The 21371-nt window shown below is 33.0% G+C and overlaps 1 protein-coding gene across 4 annotated transcripts in view; it reads right to left on the bottom strand.

The window, feature by feature from the left end:
- LOC103566226 (uncharacterized) overlaps positions 1-21371 on the bottom strand; it is a 396238-nt gene that overhangs the window by 209378 nt on the left and 165489 nt on the right. For 3 of the 4 annotated variants that reach the window (XM_070603400.1, XM_070603401.1, XM_070603402.1), the window contains 2 exons: positions 20494-20693; positions 17272-17359 (listed from right to left, as the gene is read on the bottom strand). The exons of the other annotated variant lie outside the window; for it this stretch is intronic. In XM_070603400.1, the coding sequence (XP_070459501.1) occupies positions 17272-17359; positions 20494-20693 (288 nt within the window). The remainder of the gene's footprint in view (positions 1-17271; positions 17360-20493; positions 20694-21371) is intronic. 4 annotated transcript variants of the gene reach the window in all.

Below are 21371 nucleotides of genomic sequence, written 5' to 3'. Positions count from 1 at the left end.
TCTCACTTTTAGTCAGGTTACCCACTTCCGTGAGAAATTTCAGGTAAGAAGTGTAGTATAATGAACCCCAAGAGGGTAGGTTTGTGTAATGGCCTACATTCTAGATAAAATGGAATTTCACCTAAATAGGATTTGTCTAGGGGGAAAATGGGTAATATAGTTTGAAATGTTCCTTAGACTCAATTTATGGAAGACCCTAAATGCTATAATCAGAACTTTTAATTTGAAGGCAATAGGAAGCCAGTGATATAATTAAAGCTGTGCTTTAAGAAAATTGGTTAAATTGTAGTAGAGTAAGATAGGAAGCAGGGATGGCAGGTTAGATATGATGCTATTTCAGTGGCCTAAAAAGACATGACCTATTGTGATAGTTTCTCCTCCATCCAGGCAAATGATAGAGCTGCATTTCCACACTTACTCCATTTGAAGTTAAGAGAGCCTATGTAACACGCTATGGTTACTAAAATGTGAACAGAAGCAATGAGTATCCCTTCTAGTTGGAAGCTTTAGTGTGCAATTCAATATGTTCCCTTTTCTTTAATTGATGGCTGTGTAAGCACATATTGAGAAGAAGCTTCCATAAGCACGCATCTCTAAGTAACTACAATGAGCAGAACCCCTCTGTCAACTAGTGTTTCACATGTATAGCAAGAGCAGGCAACAAGCCTTTGTTGCTCTAAGCAAGGGGTTAGCAAACTAAACCTTGTGAGCCAAATTTGGCCCAATGTCTGTTTTGTACAGCCCATGAGCTAAGAATGTGGGGTTTTTTTTTTTAAAGATTTTATTTATTTATTTTTCCTTCTTCTCCCCAAAGCCCCACACTACACACTTCTAGTTGTGGGTCCTTCTAGTTGTGGCACATGGGATGCTGCCTCAGCATGGCTTGATGAGCGGTGCTAGGTCTGTGTCCAGGATTCCAACCAGTGAAACCCTGGGCTGCTGAAGCAGAGTGAGCAAGAACTCAGAGACGGGGCCAGCCCCAAGAATGTTTTTTACATTTGTAAATGTTTGAAAACAATAAATAATATTTCATGTCAAGTGAAAATTATATGAAATTCAAATTTCAATGTCCATCAATAAAGTTTAATAGAACAGAGTCATGCTCATTTGTTCATGTATTGCGTATGGCTCTTTTCACACTATAACTGCACAGTTAAATAGTTGCAATAGAGACCTAATGTAGCATTCTCATGGTTTTGCACTTCTGCTTAGCACACTACAAATCACAGTGACACAGTTATGAACTGAAAGAATTTCAAGTGCAACGTGCATTACTGCACCATGGCATTTAATTTCATTTTATTTTTTATTACTAGTGCATACCCATCATGTTAAAACAACAAATGAAGAGAAAAGTAGTTTTTGAAAGTCATGCCTTTGAGGCACAGTGGAATATGGGTTATTCTGTTATCAGATTATATTGCAAAGCATTGTTTTTATTGGGCAATGACACTATAGTTGTGCTAAAAGAATACATTATAGTTTGACATTACCAGACTTAGCACTTATTACAATATTCCCTACAGGAAAGCAATGGTCAAAAAAATCAGAAAATTTAAAGCAGAATATTTTATCAAAACAGAATTTCTTCACAAAAAAGGAAAATGAGAACAACATTTGTAGTCAATTAAGTAAGAAGGGAAATGATTTAAAGTAATTTTCTTGGCTCTTGATAAGTTGACAAATGTTACTGATACTGCTCAGTTATTGCCATTTTTTTAAGGAGTCAAAGCTGAGTTTGAAGTAAATGAAGAATTAGGCTCTATGAATAGTCTCATGGAACAACTACAGGCAAGAATATTTTCAAACAAGTTAGAAAAATCACTAATTCAAAACAACCTGAAGTGGAAGTTAGCATGATGTGTTAGAACTGATGGTGGTAAAAATATGTTTGGGATAGAAAAAGACTAGTTGGACAAATTTACAAAGCTTGTGAAATTTAAGGTGTTCAAATCCTATGGTTATTTATTACATTATTCATTAGAAGAAATTTTACAGAAAATACTTGAAAATATCATGTGTTATTGAACCAAGAGTGTCAACAGTGAATTTCACTCACTCTCATGGACTAAATATCATCAGCTTTGTGAATTTTTGTTAGAACTACAAACTGAATATCTGTACTTGTCCTACTACACAGGAGTTTGATAGGTTAGGAGCGGTAAAGTTTTACTGTTATTTTTTAAACTCTGGGCCAAGATTAAAGTATTTCTGAATGAGAAGAACTGCACTCAACCAATATTATCAAACACTAAATAACTTTGGAAATTAGTTTCTACTATAGACTTCATAATATTTCTTAATAAAGTCAACCTAATACTACAAGGCAAAAGAGCACTTATATGAGAAATATATAGTACATTAAAGTCAAACAACTAATATTTGAATCACAAGTAATGTCAACCTACTTTACACGTTTCCAGTGTTGTCAAAATTTAAAACAAAAAGTGAAATATCCATTTGCATGCAAATTTGCAGCAGATATACTTTCTGCATCCAAACTACAGCCTCAGCAACATTTTTGGACCTTCGTGTAAGTGCAAAGGAAATTTCAGCATTTCAAAATGTATTTAACTGTGCAAGTAATGAGCTCCCATTAAGCCTTTCAATGGAAGTGATTAGGCTGCCATGTAATTTTATGCTAAAACAAACATCAAGAGAAAAATCTAATGGAATTCTATAAAGCCCTTTCCAGTAATTAGTATGCTCAATTAGAATCATATGCCTTTGTATTAATATCAGTATTTGGTAATACCTATCTGTGTGAAAACACATTTTCTAGATGAAATATGCAAAATTTCATTACACATCAGCATTAACAGATGAACATTTGCAATAAATTTTGATGGCAGAGAACACTAACTTTGAACCCCAATTAAGTGAACTGTTATCCACCTAAAAAAGAATTACATTCTTTTCATTAGTATACTTGCACAACAAAACATTGTACTCAATTATCACTAGATATTGAATTTTATCAATAAAAATTGTGAAAATTTGTTTTCTCTCTTCTTACATAAGTACCTATATAATATCTTCAACTTTGCCTCTTGGCTCATAAATCCTCAAATACTTATTATCTGACTATTTACAGAAAGTTTCCTGACTCTCACTTTGAGCCACTGAGATTTTGGTGCTTTTGTTTTATTACTGCAAACTAATCTAGTTACATGTCAACTAGAGTACAAAAGAGATATAGAAGAGATGACAGATGATGCAGAGGAAAAATACATATGAATTAAAATCTCACTAAATATATATAGTATGAGAAAAGAGTCATTCAAGTGTTACAGTCTAAGAGGTGAATAGGAGGAGGTTCATATCATGAAAACGAATATCAAAGTTTGGTGGAACTGTTATTTCCACTTAATTTCGGAAATGCTGATTCAAAGGTGTTGGTAGTATAACCATATGAAAGACTGTCACACATGCAGTAAATCCTGGGAGTATGTTTAATGAGAATTTTCTTAATTGTAAACACTACTATCACTTTTATAAATTAAAATAAATTTGATTTAGAGTAAAAAGCACACTTTCAAGGACTTTCAGACTCATTTTTTCATGAGAAGCAGTTGGTCTAAAAGTTAATTAGAGAAACAAAACATAGAAAAATATTTTAGAGAAGGATTACAATAATATTTATAAAAGCTTAAGTGAATGATATCTAAAATAGCCTCTACTACACAATAAGTTCCTTGAAGAATCCAAATCCAATTTACATTTATATCCTCCACAATGCTTTTTCACAGAAGCTACCCAGTATTTCTTGACTGAAAGAATAAATAAAGAAGACTAATAAGTTTACTCCTCCAAAATTCAGTTAATGAATTTCAAGAATTTAGAAATCCAGATACAAGAGTATGTATGTATCTGTCTCTTAGAACTACCTCTGTTCTTAATTAGGCTGTCAAAGATGGGCACACTTACTAGATATTTGTGATACTATTATTTATACTGAATAATTCTGATATTTACTCAGAACTATATGTAAATAGTCTTTTCACTGTCAACATCAGCTTGATTGAATCTTATTTAACAAAATATATTGCTCATTATTGTGATGCTGCTATATGGCAACATTCCTCAGATAGATGTCCACCCCAAATTGGTAACTTTGCTGTTCACAGATATTAACCTCAATGATTACACTAGAAGATTTTAACCCGCATCTTATTTCAAGTTAGTCTTTGATTAATAGAGGAAGCACTTTTAAGTTGCTGCTCTCTGGGAATTTTATCATAATCTTATAACAAATATACTAATAAGCTTCAGAGAATTAAGATACCAATGAAAATAGGAACAGCTTCTGTTCTTTTTATTCCATGCTTCAGAACACTACACAAATATGTCACATTTAGGCTTGTAGTAAGCTATGTGGTAGAGATAATGTTTGGAAAAAATGGTTCTTCTCTTGGCATCAACAAAACTGCTTCTGGCTTTTACAAAGTTCTCAAATGGACTGTTTCAGGTGAAAATTTCAGGGACAAAGGCCAATGAGAAAGACTGATCAGGCATAGAAAATGGTTTTCCACACTGTTTACAGGACAGGTGAACCCTGTCAAAAATAACTCACTATATGCAAATTTGCATTTGTAAATATAATAAAACATAACAATGGCTCTTTCTATGATAGTATCAACTCACTGTTGAAAAACATAGGCCAAGTCTCATCATATAGAACTCACCAATGTCATTTAAACACTTAAATAGGCCACCCGGAACTGTTATATAAATAATTAATATATTTTCACAAGAAAAAGTCATTTAGAGAAAAGGATTAAGGATGAGAAGTTTTTTAAAAATATAATATTTTCATGGAGATAGGTAGGAAAATATGGATTGAATATATTAAGTCACATACAGTGATTAACGGAATTTCACAAAATCCACCTATGCCAAAAAATCTGTCCTAGAGGTTTGCCTCAGAACTTCTTTCTTTAGAGTAATTCCTTTGTGTTAGATTCTTTTATAGAAGCCTATTAAATTATTTTAGAATAGCCTGATCATTTTGGAATTCAAACGTAGAGCCCCAAGTTATTGGAGCACAGAAAATTTTTAATTGAGATGGGAGGAGATATGTACAGGGGCAGGTCATAGAAAAATAAACATGGGTCTTGCTTTCCTCACAGAGCATGGTTAGGTGATACGCTGCCTTGGGAAGGTCTGTGTAGCCAGGCAAGTACCTGAGGGTAGGTAGTAGTGATGTGAAAAGGTTTGCAATCATGTGGAGGATTTCAAAAGGAAGATACTGATGACAAACCACCTACTTGGTGGTAAAAAAGAGCACTGTATTGTGAGTTGTAGTTAAAAGACCTGATTTCTACTACTCGTTCTGCAACTTAAAAGCTTTCAAACCTTAAACAAATAACTTCACCTTACAGAAATGCAATTTATTCATCTGAAAAATGACTAAATTATTAGGTCCCTTCTAGCCAACAGTATGCACTTCTACTTCATAATCTTTGCTCAAGTATTCACAGTTGGTAGTAATATTTTAGTTTCCAAATAAGTGAACTTGAAAGTATAATAGTTAAGAAGTGATCCAGAATAGATTATGTAAGTAAAATTAGAAACAGGAAGAGCTCTAGACTTTGACTTTCTTCTTCTGACTTTCTTCTTCATATCATCTAAGCATGCTCTGTGGGGAAAGCAAGTAGTAAATCCAGTACAGACATAAATTGTTATCAGGCTAAATCATATTTACCATTATTACTGAATCTCTTAACCATTTTCAGCTTTTTGACATACAATGCTGTAGACCATAATAAATTGGGTTAGTAAGGTTAAATTGCCACCAGTTCTAGGGGATGCTGCTGCTGTAAATAATGATGAAAGCAAAGTCTTCACAGTCCATTAGGTTTACAATGATCAAAAAAAGATGTAGGGATCAATTCAAACCTTTCAGATGTTATTGGCAGATATCAGACATTCCTCTCCAAATGAGGGACAATTGTCAATTTATGCAGTTATCAGGTATTTCTAAAATTCTATTTTTTCTGGTTTATCAGGTATATATTTATTTCTGACACTTGTGCAGGTATACCTTATCTAGAAAAAATCATCAATAGACAGACAGGTGAAACAAAGATTGTACCATGGGTTCAACTAGAACTGGCTCCAGTTTGGTCTCTCCTTCCAATAATTTTTGTCTAAGAATAAAGATAAAGTACTTCATGCTCCTATGGGCAGCGACCAAGAGAATTTCTTGGCTTAGCTTGGGACACTGTTCAAAGAACCAAGGCAAGGTAAACCCAGGTTTGGAAGATGAAAAGAACCTACCTAAATTGAACACAAATCCTCCAAGTTATGAACAGAGAAGAACAAAAATATGGCAGGAAGAGGTAGCTTATAGCCTAGGTTGTTTTCATTCTGGGTCCCTCTCTGTTTGATAGCCAATAACAATAATGAACCTGGAGAATACTGTGCTTTATTTCAACATGGGCTTCAATTCTGCTCCCTCTTCCCTTTTCAGACCCAAGACTGATTTAGCAGTATAATGCTAGTGTATGTGTGGGAGGAGTAGTGAAACTGAGTTCTAGCTCATGGTCCTATCAGTTAAGTGCAATTGCTGAGGCAAAGGATTTCTGAGGAATCAAGGTTCTAGAGAAGGGTTAATGGACCATTTCAGAGGCCATATCTGTTATCAAGAAAGATAGTTAATATTCAGACTTTACATGAAATAGTTTTACCTTGGATTGTTCACTTTGTAGACGCTAAGTGAAGTTGCTAGTCCCTGAGAACAATACTGTCTTCACCTGTAGCCACTCTATGGGAGCCATGAAAACATGACTCTCAGAGCTCCTACTTCAGGGAGCATAACCAACAAACAGTCTTAGCTGCTACACTTAAAAATCCATCATCCTGTTAAAGTTGAGGTCATTCTTTCTGTGGGCTTCTCCCAGTCAGTAACTGAGCATGACAGGGATAATAATGCAGTCCCATCCTAGAAGATGCAGGACATCTCTGACAGGTGACTGGCTTGCAGACTCCCCATTGACCTCAACAAGATTTTTTGAGGACTGTATTAAAGTCTAAGACCCTCCAACTTACCTTCTTTCCTTCCTTCTTTTTCTCTTTCCTTCCATCCTTCCCTCCCTTACTCTCCCCTTTACAAGAGTCAGACCTGCATCATAGTATGATAGCTCTCCCAGCCTCCTCAGTCTCCCTCCCTATTTTCCTTCACATGAATTCTCTCTAACAAATGTATTGCATGTATAATCCTTTCTTTTCCTCTTCCACTCGTATATTCCAGAATAAAACACAATCTATCCCTATCCCCCTACTCCTTTCCCAATTTCACAATTCTCTATAGTGGATGATATATGATACATATAACATATTTTTTCCATCATACTCTGAGCACTGTACAAACATTATTTCATTAATGTTAAAGCACATGCTTAAATTTCTGTTCTTTCTATATGTACTGGCACCAACAGCTTTATAAAATCCCTCATGTTCAGAAGAAGGCATTCTGATTTTCATTCCAAATGTTTTCAACATTTGGATGGTTTTGAAAAATGACACACCTACAGACTGGTTATGTCATGTGGCTTTTACTGTCTATCCACTTACATCCTCAAATATATAGCATAGAACAGGTTATACACCTAAATTAATACATAAATACAAACATCCTGAAGGATTGGCATAATTAGTACCTAACATGTAGTCCTAGAGAAATCTCATGTTTAATTGTCTTTCCCCTCTTTTCCCACAAATGCTTATAATATCAGTAATTTCCACTGAATTCTTTTGTGCTTCAGAATTCCTTAAATAAGGAATTGTGATGAGTCTGCATTCAAATACCTAAAACAAGCATATAGGTGCATGGTGCATTCAAGAAGCACACGCATTTATTAATTGAACTTAAGCAATTAAGACTGTCCCATAATCAATAAAGATTAGAGCAGAAACTAATGAAATAGAAAAGAGAAAATCATACATACAGAAAATCAACAAAATAAAAGTTTGATATTCAAAAAGATCACCAAAATTTACAAACCTTTAGCTAGATTGACCAAAAAAGCAGAAAGAAGAGTCAAACTATTATATCAGAAATAAAAGGGGGTATCACTACTGACCTTACAGAAATAAATATCATTATAAGCAAATATTAAGAACTGTATGCCAAAAAATTAGGTAAATAAAATAAAATAGGCAAATTTGAGAAAGACACAAACTACAGAAACTGGTTCAAGAGGTAATTGAAAATATAAACACACATATAACAAGTAAAGAGACTGAGTTAGTAATTTTAAAACTTCCCTAAAAGAAAAATCCTGGACCAGATGATTCAGCAGTAAATTGTACCAAATGTTTAAAGAAGAACCGATACCAATCCTTCACAAACTGCCCTAAAAATGTAAGAGGAGGGAGCACTTCCCAAATCACTCCATGAAGCTAGAATTACTCTGATAGCAAAACCAGACAAAGATATAACAAGAAAACTACAGACCAGTATCTCATATTAATAGAAACATAAAGTTCTTCAATGAAATACTGGCAAACCAAATTCCCCAACATTTAAACAAATTATACACCGTGAATAAGTGAGATTTGTCCCAGGAATACAAAATTAGTTTCACATCTGAAAATCAGTCAATGAATATAAAATATTACTAGAATAAAGGAAAAAAACCATAAGATCATCACAATAGGTACAGAGAAAACATCTGACAAAATCCAACACCCTTTCATGATAAACAACATTCAAAAAGCTAAGAATAGAACAGAACTTCCTCAAGCTGATAAATGGAATCTACCAAAAACTCACAGCTAACATTGTAAGAATAAGTGCTTCCTGCCTAAAATCAGGAAAAAGACAAGGATATCTACTCTCAACATTTCTATTCAATATTGTACTGGAGGTTCTAGCCAGGGCAATTAGGCAAGAAAAAGAAATACAAAGGATCAATATTGGAAAGGAAGAAGTAGAACTACCTCTATTTGCAGAGGACATGATCTTGTATATAGAAAATACTAAGGAATCCACTAAAAAGTTATCAGAACTAATAAATGAGTTCAGCAAGGCCACAGGATACAAGATCAGTATATAAAAATTAATTGTATTTCTATACACTAGCAATGAATAATCTGAAAATGAAAGTAAGCAAACAATTCCATTTCATATAACACTAAAAAGAATAAAATAATTAGGAATAAATTTAACAAAGAAGTGCAAGACTTGTACACCAAAAATTATAAAACTTGTTGAAAGAAATTAGATAAGATCTAAACAAATAGGAAAATATCTCCTGTTCATGGATTGAAAGTCTTAATATTGTTAAGATGGCAATATTGATCTAAGCAATCTTTCAAAATCCTAGCTATCTCGTTTTTTGACAGGAGTTGGTGAGCTAATCACAAAATTCATATGGAAATGCAAAGAATATAGGATAGTCAAAATAATCTTTACAAAAGAAGAACAAAGTTGGTGGACTCACACTTAACCAATTTCAAAATTTACTACAAAGCTCCCAGTAGTCAAGATAGCATGGTACTGGCATACGAGTATACATATGGATCAATAGATCAGAATTGAGAGTTCAGAAGTACATCCTTACATTTATGGTCAATTGATTTTCAACAAGAGTACCAAGACAATTCAATGGAGAAATAATAGTCCTTTCAAAAAATGGTGCTAGGACAACTGAGTATCCACATGCAAATAAATGAAGTTGGACTCCTACCTCACACTACACAAAAAAATACAAAATTTATCAAAAATTTAAATATAAGAACTACAATTATAAAACTGTTAGTGGAAAATATAAGCATAAGTCTTTATGAGCTTGGGTTAGTAAATAATTTCTAAGATATGAAAAATCAAAAACACAAAACCAAAAACACAAACAGAAAGGGAAAAGTAAAGAAATTAGACTTCTTCAAAATTTAAAACCTCTGTGCTTTGAAGAATACCACCAAGAATGAAAAGAAAACCCAAAAAGCATGGCAGAGAAATTTGGCAAATCATATATCTGATAAGGGACTTGTATCCAGAATATATAAAGAATCCTTAAAACTCAATAATAAAAACACAAGCCAATTATAAAATATGCAAAGGATGTGATCAGACATTTCTTCAAAAAAGATATAAAAATGGCTAAAAGTGCCATTATCATTAGCTGACAGGGAGTGCAAATCAAAACCACAATGACATAGCACTTCACTCTCACAATGATGGCTATAAGCAAAATGTCATATAATAATAAGCGTTGGCCAGGATATGAAGAAATTGGAACCTGGATACACTGTTGGTGGGACTGTAAAATGGTGCAGACACATTAGAAAACAACTAACATTTTCTTGAAATTTAAACATACAGTTACCATTTCACCCAGCAACTCCTCTCCTAGGTACACACCGAAGAGAAATAAAAAATATGTCCACACAAACTTATACATGAAAGTTCACAGCAGCATTATTCATAATACCCAAAATGTTGAAACAACCCTATTGATGAATGGTTACACAAAATATAGTTTTCCACACAATGGATTCTTATCAGTTAAAAGGAATGAAATATTGGGGCCGGCCTAGTGGCATAGTGATTAAGTTCATGTCCTCCACTTTGGTGGCTAGGGGTTCACAGGTTTGGATCCTGGGCACAGACCTAGCACTGCTCATCAAGCCACGCTGTGGCAGCATCCTGCATAAAGTAGAGGAAGATTGGCACAGATGTTAGCTCAGGGCCAATCTTCCTCACACAAAAAAAGGAATGAAATATTGATGCATGATAAAACATGGATGAACTTTGAAAATACTTTCCTAGGTGAAAATAGCCAGTTGCAAAAGGCCACATATTCTATGATTTCACTTATGTGAAATGTACACAATAGGAAAATCTATAGGGATAGAAAGTAGTTTAGTGGTTGCGTAGGGCTGGGATGAGCATGGTGGCGGTGACACTTGGGGAGATAGGGAATGACTGATAATGGGGATGGGGTATTTTTAGGGGTGATAAAAATGTTCTAAAATCACTTGTGATGGTTGCTGAACTCTGAATATACTAAAAAAGGCATTGAATCGTTCTATTTAAATCAGTAAGTTGTACAGCATGTAAATTGTATATAAATAAAGCTATATTTTAAAAAAGAAAGAATGTCATATTAAAACAATATTAGAAAATAGTTAAAGTCTTTTGGGTGTGGGAACCTGATTCTCCATCAACTAGGCAACTCTGAACAATTCTATAATAACAATGACTTTAAAAAATTTAGAAATTTTTGACGTTCTTTCCTGCCTTTCAACATAATGAAAAGAAAATTCAATCAGCTTATTTTAATTGAAGAATAAGATGTAAGAGTTAACATTGGATAAAATGTGATTCACTAAGGATGATAAAAAATTTGCCACACTGAAATTACAATGATGAGCCCCAAAAAAGATTTTAATTAACTTACTCTCTTCTTTCTCTCCATCCCTTCATCTACGAAAGGTGACTTGAAAGCACAATACATCATGGAACACAAGTGTCACAAAATCCAGGTGTACTTAGCTATTTTTATGACAGAAATTATAATATATAGAATATTACTCCTTATGCCATTCTTACAGAATGAAGAGACAAAGCTATCTGGAAAACTACCACCACTTCAATTAATTATTCAGTGTCATTATTCAGTATTCAAAAGGAAAATCTAAAAATAAATTCCGAAGTTTTAGAGAAAAAAAGCAATATTTTTATTTTTATGGACATGACTGGTCTTTGGGAAAATTAGACTCATCTATGAAAAAGACATGCCTTCTGACTTTTCCACTAGATGAAAAATTCCTACAAACTATATTTTTTAAAAAAAACATGATTATGAGAAAGCTTTACACAACATAGTCAAATATTTTCATGAATATATAAGGGAAAATTCCCATCCAAAATCAAGGCCACAAAATAATGTTTAAGTAAATCTTCTAATTTTCATACCATGAAATCCAGGCAAAATTAGAGACCAGAGTCCCCAATAACATGGACTCACTCATGAGATAACTCAGGAGATAATGCCTTAACCTAGAAAATGAACATTGATATTGGGCTTTCATGTACTCTGGCAAACTAGCATGAAATGAACCTCTCTATAGGGGTGCCCTTCACAGGGATAATATAAGGATCAGTTACATGTAAAAGGTGACACGGAGTGTTTTGAGGAACACACATATAAACTAAGAGTTTTATTAAAATAGGGCTACATGTAGAAAGGTACACAAATCCTAACTGTACTGATAAATTAATTATAGCAAAGTGAGAACACACATATAACCACCACCCAGATCAAGAAACAGAAAATAATTTGCACTGCACAAACTCTTCTCGTGCCCTTTCCACACCCTCCCTTCCCCAAAGATAACTGCTAGTCTGACTTCTAACACCATGGGTTAGATTTGTTGTTTTGAACTTTCTATAACTGAAATAATACAGTATATGTTCACCCATGTCTAGCTTCTTTCACTCTATAATTTGTTTTTGAGATTTACAGTTTGTTCCCTTTCATTGCTATCTAGTATTTTATTATAAGAATATACCACAAATTATTTATCCATGCTACTGTTGAGATTCATTTGGGTTGTTTTCAGTTTGGGGCTATAATAAATGGTCTTGTTACGAATATAATTTTTGGTGCACAAATGTAAATGTTTATGTTGGGTACATTCCTAGGAAGATAATGCTATATCATATAATACGTGTATGTTCACCTTTAATAGATACTGTGAAACTGTTTTCCTATGTGGTTATAACAAATTATACTGCTTCAAACAGTGTATGAGAACTTTGCTCCATATCCTCCATAACACTTAGTATTGTCAGTCTTTATAATTTTAGCCTTTCTTGTGAGTGCCTGATGGCATCTACATGGTTTTCATTTGCATTTCCCCTGATGATGAGTAAGGCTGAAGACCTTTCCAAACATTTTCTGGCTATTTCAAAATATTCTTTTCTGAAGTGCCTGTTCAGGTCTTTTCCCATTTTCTCATTAAGTTGTCTTTTTCTTATTGCTTTGTAAGAGTTCTTTGTAAATTCTAGCTCTAATTCTCTTCTTGGTTGTATCTACTGCAAATACCATCTCACATTTTGTAGCCAGTGTTTTTACTCTCTCAATGATATCTTTTATGAACAGAAGTTCTTTTTAACAACAGAAGTCCAACTTATCAATTTTTTCTTTTATGGTTAGTGCATTTTGTGTATTGTTTAACCTATGTTTAAGTAATGTAATATTTTACTTTTGACATTAAGATTTGCAATGCACCTAGTACTGATTTTTTACTATAGTGTGGGGTAGAAATCCGAAGACCATTCTCACCCCACTACTCCTCAGCACCCTTTAATGATAAATCAAGTATCCATTATAAGTGTCAGGTGTTTCTATATCCTCTATTCAGCTTCATTGATCTGTGTGCCTGTCTTTTGCCAATACAGCACTGTCTTAATGTAGATTTATAATAAGTTTCGATATCCAGTAGCGTAAATTCTCCAACTACTTCTTCTTCAACATTAATTTAGCTATTCTTCGCTTCTTGAGTTTCTATACAAATTTTAGAATCAGCTTGGCAATCTCCATAGAAAAATCCTATTGGCATTTTGATTTGAATTGCATTTAATCTACAGATAAATTTGAGGAGAACCAACATCTTTAAAACATTGAATCTGCCAGTCCAGGAATGTGAGATATTTCTCCATTCATTAAAACCTTCTCTAACTTCTCTCAAAATATTTTATAGTTTTCTATGATGACATTTTCCACATATTTTGTATATTTTTTCCTAGGCATTTGATGTTTTGTATGCTACTGGAAACGGCATACTGTGTTCTTTATTCTGTTCTCTAACTATTGGAAGTTAGTATAGAGAAAGGAAATTGATTTTAGTGTTTTGACCTTGTGTACAGCAATCTTGCTGAATTAACTTATCAATTATAATATTTAATCTGTAGAATGATTTGAATTTTCTATGAACACAATTCTGTCATCTGAGAACAATGACAGATTCATTTCTTCCTTTCTCCCATTTATACATTTCCTTTTTTTTCTGGTCCTATTGCACATTCTTGGACATTGAGTACAAAGTGGAATAGAGGTAATGATAGTGGACCTACTCACTTCATTACTAATTTCATGGAAAAAGGCTTACAATATTTCATCATTAAGTATGATATTTGCTGTACTTTATTTGTAGACAGCTTTTATCAAATAAAGGAAATTGCCATCTATTCTTAGTTTTCTAAGAGTTTTTATCATGAATAGATGATGAATTTTACTCAATGCTTTCTTTACATCATCTCAGATGGCTATATAATATTTCACCATTATTCTTTTACTCTGGTTAATTACATTAATTGGTTTTGAAATGTTGAACTGACCTTTCATTCCTGGAATAATGCTAATGTGTCTGTGATATATTATAATCTTTATCACTGGACTCAATTTGCTATATTTTGATATTGTTGCTTCTTTGTTTATGGGAGAGACTGGTTTGTAAATTTCCTTTCTTGCTATGTCTTTATAAAACTTGGTATAAAAAGGTTACAATGGCCTCATAACATTAGTTGAAAAGTGATCTCTATTTTTTTGTTATCTGGCAAAGTTTGTATAGGGTTACTGCTATTTCTCTCTTAAATGTTTTGGAGAATTTACAGATAAAATTATCTAGGCAAGAGTATTCTTTGTGGAAAAGTTTATATTATGGATTCAATTTATTTAGTACAATGCTTCCCAAACACTAATGTGTCCATCAATTACAAGAGGATCTTGTAAACATTCGGATACTGATTCAGTAGGTTGGTGTGAGACCTGAGACTGCCTTCCTAACAAGATCCCTGTGCTATCAACGCTGTTGGCACAGGGATGATAATTAGCAAGATTTTATCGTATATGACAATTCAGATTTTCTGTTTCTTTTTGTGTCAATTTTCTTGTGATGTTTTTCTAGGAATACTTTCATTTCAGGTACATTTTCTAATTTTTGGCATAAAAGGTATAAAAAAAGTACTATGGACTACATTATATATGTAGAATCTCGAGTGGTGTCCCTCTTTTCAATTCTGATATTGTATTTGTGGGTTGTTAAAAAATTTGGTCAGAGTTTAGCATTTTTACTTGTAAATAAGAAAATTTAGGGGTTTTATCTTATCTATTGTTTGCTTTCTATTTCATTAACTTCTGAGTTTATTTTAATTATGTTTTTCTTCCTATATGTATTTTGGATTTTATTTGCTGGATTTTTTGTCGTTCGTGAGACGAATGCTTAGATCGTTGATTTTCAGCCCTTCTTTTCTATCAAATACATCGAATCTATGAATCTTCACTAAGCACAAGTTAAACTACATGTCATAAGTTTGCTGTGTCATATTTTAATTATTTTTCAGTATATATTTCAAAATATTTTCAAATTCTCATTGTGATTTCTTCTTGTCTTGTTTTCCCCAGCTTTATTAAGGTATAACTGACAAATAAAAAATGTAATATATTTAAAGCATACACATGATGATTTGATATACACAGACATTGTGAAAGAACTCCCACAATCAAGTTAATTAACACAACCATTACTTCATATAGTTACCTTTTTTTTTGGTGAGAATGCTTCAGATTTACTCTCTTACCAAATTTTAATTATACAATACAGTAGTAGTTTACAATGCTTCTTGCCTTAAAATCTACTATATATACTAGTATAAGTAGGCCAGAGGGTTTTTTTAAATCTGTTTGTATGGCAAATCTTTTTCCATCCCTTTGCTTTCAATATTTCTGTAGCCTTGTATTTATTTATGTGTCCACTTTGCCTTAATCTTTGTGATGCCCTCAAACAAAAGAGTTTATTTTACCTTGTCTGCATTTTCTAATTTTTCTCAGTGAGATGGTTGATGTAATAAGAATCTAGAGTGACTTTGCTGAAAACAGCAGTCTAATTTTGAGTCTTTTCATAAGACATAATATTTCCCATGATTCTTTCTACCATAGTAAAACAAGAAATGGTAGGGACTGATTTGAGAAGAGGCCCCTTGAAGCAAAAATCTCATCTGTAGATTAATGCAAAATATACTTGGATCTCAGGGACCCATATTCTTCCTGGTTTTCTCATTATATTCACCCTGACCTGAAGAAATTGCAGCCAGTCACCAGGCTTGAAATGAATATTTAAAAATTTAAAAAGTTATCATAACTAGCACTTAGAACAGTACCTGACAAGTAGTAATTGCTATACAGATATTAGCTATTATTGAATATTCCCACGTATAATCAGTCTTTGGACTAATTTCTGATAAAACCAACACAATTCATGTGGACTCAATACCTGTGATAATGAATACTGTTTTAGGACTTCTTGGAATGTTTAAACATTATGAAATATTTATTAGATGCTCACTATGTATGAAAGGTTATGTTGAACAATTTTAATATGAAATAATGTAGGATAATCCCTGACCACAGAGTTGTTGTTAAGGCATGATATATATGTTAAAAATTAAACATAACTTGTTTAAATATCTCATTGTTTTATTACGCCTTGAGGAAAAGAATTCTATCTTATTCATTCATCTCTCTTTTATAAAGCCTAGTACATGTATCTGCATATAGCCAATCTCCAAATCATTATGGAATTAAAACAAGCTTACAAAGTATCATATGCTAAATTCTAGAAAGCAGTAACTACAAAAAAAGGAATCACCTTGTTTGACTGATGAATGGGTGAATGGATGTATGAACAAATAAATGAAGGAACTAACTACTCCTTAAAAGAAGTATGTTACTTAGATAAAGGGAGAAGTCATGGTAGTAAATTCTAGGTGAAGAAAATAGAATGATAAAAAGGATAGAGATAGAATTGTACATGAAACATTTAAGGATGAATGAATAAAATATCTTAATGGTAGTATAGGGGTCATATAAAATAGAAGGAAAAGATAATAGATGATTATGGACTAAGGAAAGTTGTCAACGGTAGTTTAACAAGTTTAGACTATGTTTACTGGATAAAGGTAAGAATTTGAAGGCTTCTGATCAGCTTAACAGTTATTTTAGAATAATGCAGCAATAGTGGTAAATTCTAATTGAATTGAAAAGAGATTTGAGTTGACAAATACATTAAGTAGCTATACAAATATTCTACCTATATATAACAAAACATGGACCTGAGTTTCAGTTTTTGGCACTGGAAATTGTAAAAAAAAAAAAAAACCCAGACAGTTTGTATAAGTGTTACTGAAGATAAATTTACAGGATTTGATGAATAAATGCATATGAGGATGTATGGAGACAACACAACAAAACCATGCCTTACCTGCTCAGAGAAATGTTTCAGTAATGTGATATGTTTAATGAGGTGGCTTTTCAGACTTGAAAATTCTGACATGCAATCAAATGGAGGCCTGCCAGAGAAGGATGACAAGAGATTCCATCAATCTCCGTTTCATGGAATACCATAGCTTTATGCCTTAGGAAACTGAAAATTATAATCCACAATATATAGAGCTTTAGATCACTTTGAAAAAGTACCAAGGGTCAGCTGAATTTTAGACATCACAGAGTTATATTAAAAAAACAAAACAGAAAGCTTAGATGGAAGCTGATCAATGTAATATATCTATGGCCTCAATAAATTGGTAGTATGGTAGATGCACAATTTACAGTAGTTATTCCTGTTTTCAAGTTACTTTAAAAAGGTGGAAGGCAGAATAGGTAATTTTTAAGTTTTTTATTTCCTTTTCCTTGGCTAGCTTACTGTACAAATGGTTACATGAAAAGAACAAAGGAGGAAGGAAAATTAGCAAATATTAATTAAATATGTTATCTACAAATAGATTATTCCTTGAAAAATAAAGATTGGCTGTATCTGGTAATTCATTTTATTTGTCACAAATGAAAAGGATGTATTTTACTTAGGACACAATAGCCAATTGAAAAGTGTTTTGTCTTTATTGTTTTTATCTAGCATAGCTCTTAGGCTTCTGTGGTTTTGGTGACCTGTAATTACAAGCAGGAATTTTAATGAGGTGATAAAACCTACATAGCTTTGTTGGAAAATGATCACCCACTTCTCATCTATCCTATTATATTCCAAAAATGGAGAACAATTTTCAGAATGTCATTTGCAAAACAAATGAACAAGCATTACAAATGAATAAGCTGAAACCATATTTACTCTCACAAGGGAAATGACTTTATTTTTAAGAATTAGCAAGAAAAAGTAATTTATAAGACCCCTCAAATTCCTAGGAGATTATAATCCCTGGTGCTTATATGAAAGTGCCGTTTTCTGGAGATCTACTTCTAAAGCACATAAGAATAGGGATAATATACACATTACTTGTTATAATTAAGTTTATAAACTTGTGTGACAAAAGTATCTGCCAGATGCATAGGACAACCTCTTTTAACTACATCCAGGGCATGAAATATGTCAGCAAAATTCCCTGGGCAGCTTTTCTTTTCTCATCTATTTCTAGATCAAAAAGAAAAAAGTGCAAATGTCCAAGAAAACACTGGGTCAGTATAGAGCCTATTACCTCGTGCCACCCTATCCCTTGATTCTCAACAAGAAACACGCTCAATTGATGTTTTCTTACAGGTAGAATCTTGAGTAGTTATGTTTGGATAAGTGGTCTTGAGTTACTATATGAATTTTGTCATAAATTCTGTCTACCTCAAATCAGTAAACCACTTAAAATTTTAATGACTAATGGAAATATAACATAATGAGAGAAATCCTTGTCAACAGACTCTAAGATTTTCATTTAGTACCATAATTAAGAGCTTTTATTTTGGTGAGGAAGACTTTCCCTGAGCTAGCATCTGTTTACACAAAAAACTATTGTGTTTTTTGATGCATTTTATTCATAACATTCTTATGTGTTCAAAGATTATATTTAGAATGTTCAATAAGTCTTCTGCTTAGTAAAATGGTTATTCAGTATAAATACCTTTAGTAGTCACTAGTTTCTAAGAAAGGACTATGAGAATCTGTAATGTTTTAAACTAAACTTTAAAGTCTTAAATCAATTAGATAAAAAGATGCTAATATGATCCATAAATTTGCCATATTCAAAAGCTATTATATGAGGTCACTCTGTATAGATTATATCATTTCTGAAAGAGGAATGTAACTGATTGTCTTAAGGACTACTTACTACAGAGTATTGCAGGAGCAATATAAGTCACTTTTAGTCTTACCTGGTTCCACTGATGACAGCAAAGTAGTGATTTGCTCATCTCAAATTGGTGATGTAGTGAAACTATGCCAAAGAGTGCTTCTTAATACTGTCACCATGATTTGAATTTTGTAATGAGTCTACTTTAATAAAATGAGAAAATCTAATACTGTGAATTATCAACTATCAGTGAAGCTGATTATATTTATATTGGGGGTCCTCTTTGTTGCCACTACTCAGTCCTGTGGCTATCATTGCTGTCTGCCCATTATCGCTTTCCTGTTCTCCCTAAGTTGAGTTCATTCTAATTATTCCAATTATTTTCTTTTTTTCAGCTTGGTACCAGATAGATGTTTGCAAGGAACTCAGAAGAGAGTAAGTAAAGGAACTATGTTGACAGTGGGGAACTGATGAATTTCCTAAATTTCTTTTAACAGTCATTTTGAAATTTCTTTGAACAAGTGGGTCAGTCACTTCATCCCTTCTTTATGTGAAGAAAATGGGTTTATCAATCAAGTATCAATTGCAATGAAAAGAGATGATAAAGAATCAGTAAGAGCAAGTAACAAAGAGGGAAAAGAAATGTATGATGACTTCTCCCTCTTATGCTTCCCCCCTTAATTATAAGGGCATGCTTCCCTCTATCACCATCTAACCTGTCATCTTTGGGATGTAACACATTCCTGATGACAGAAGCAAATGGCCTAGGAAGAAATATACATATAATGTTTGATTTGTGTGTAGAATATAGAGTTGACTATAGTCATTGATCAAAACAACAATTAGGAAATTTAAATATTAATATGGTATCTAAATGTTATTATCAAAACAAGATTAGAGATCAATAGCCTTCGATTTCCATAGCCTTCTCTTAGCAACGCAGAGTTTAAAAAACAAGACTGACTCTTGCTTATTAAAAATCTCTAATGTAATTAATATATAAAGAAAAAAACCTGTTTTGTTGCTTCAAGAATCCAGAAGTAATTTAGAACTTTGCTGTAACTTTTGTGCATTCCTGAAAGACTGTAGAAAAACAAGTGCTGTTTCTAATGCAGCAGCAGAGTTGGATCTTTAAAGGAATCCCAAAGTGAATCCTTTGTAAAACAAACACTATTTCTGTAAAATTATTTTTTCTGTAAAAAGTAAGATGATCAAATATTGGTTCACTTAAAGGGCATTATACAATTATGTTGTTCACCCTATGGAGATATTCAGAGCATCAATAAAAATCTGTAAATGTCTTTGAAACATACTGTGGGAATAAAATCCAATCCATAAATAAGTTTTCTGAAGAGGGAGAAAGAGAGAAAAATCCAACTATCTTAAGGCTTTACAGTTCAGATATTAGGAATTACCTTTCCAGAATGTTTAGTATCATCTTGACCATATTAATCAGTTCAAGAGCAGCTGTAAGAATGTTACGAGGTGGTTGTTCATTAGTGCCATGGAGAGTACGCGCCCTTCTTCTTTCCGATATCAGGACAAGCACATGATCAATAGCATGCTCAAGATGTTCACTTTGTTTTCTGAATCTGGTAGGCATCTTTTTGTCATTCTGAAATTAAAGTAGGAGTTTGGAGGGAAGAAATAAGGCAGCACTTATCTAACACACTATAAATATGGAATAGGTCCAACAGTAATACCATTTAGCCAAAGTAATATAAAAGGGATGCAAAATCACCATCAAACACTTTTCACTCTTTACTTAGGTATGTAATTTTAGAATGTGGCAAAAACTACTTGCCTACCATTAACACACGTTAATTTTGGTCCTGTCTTATAAGTACACCTGCTTCATTTCTTTTGTAGAACATAATCTAGTGAGGGGAGAACCCATACTACTTTGTATGCTGGACAGGATTGGGTATAGATCTAAGAGACAGTAAAGGGTATCCTTACTCTTCATTTATCTCAGAGCCCTGGAGACCATGTATAATCCTTTCTGAGAGCTGGTAATTTAAACATACAGAAGTTGTAAGATTATTAATTGGGTACCTGTATTTAAATGTACCACTTCAAGTGGTACTTCAAGTAGACACTATCTCTTTTACATATTTTCTCTTTGCATGAACATATGTACCACACTCCCATGCATTACCTTTTTGTCCAGGGCCTCGTCAAATGGCTATCAGAAATAACCACAGAGTTGCAATAAGGCCCATGTAGCCTCCTCTTTGGAAGAAGTTACTCTAGCTTGCTGGTTTAATGGTCCAGGAATCTGTGATTTACTAAG

The sequence above is a fragment of the Equus przewalskii genome, chromosome X, assembly GCF_037783145.1.
Source record: "Equus przewalskii isolate Varuska chromosome X, EquPr2, whole genome shotgun sequence".
Classification (NCBI taxonomy): domain Eukaryota; kingdom Metazoa; phylum Chordata; class Mammalia; order Perissodactyla; family Equidae; genus Equus; species Equus przewalskii.
This window is presented reverse-complemented; position numbering and strand designations above follow the sequence as displayed.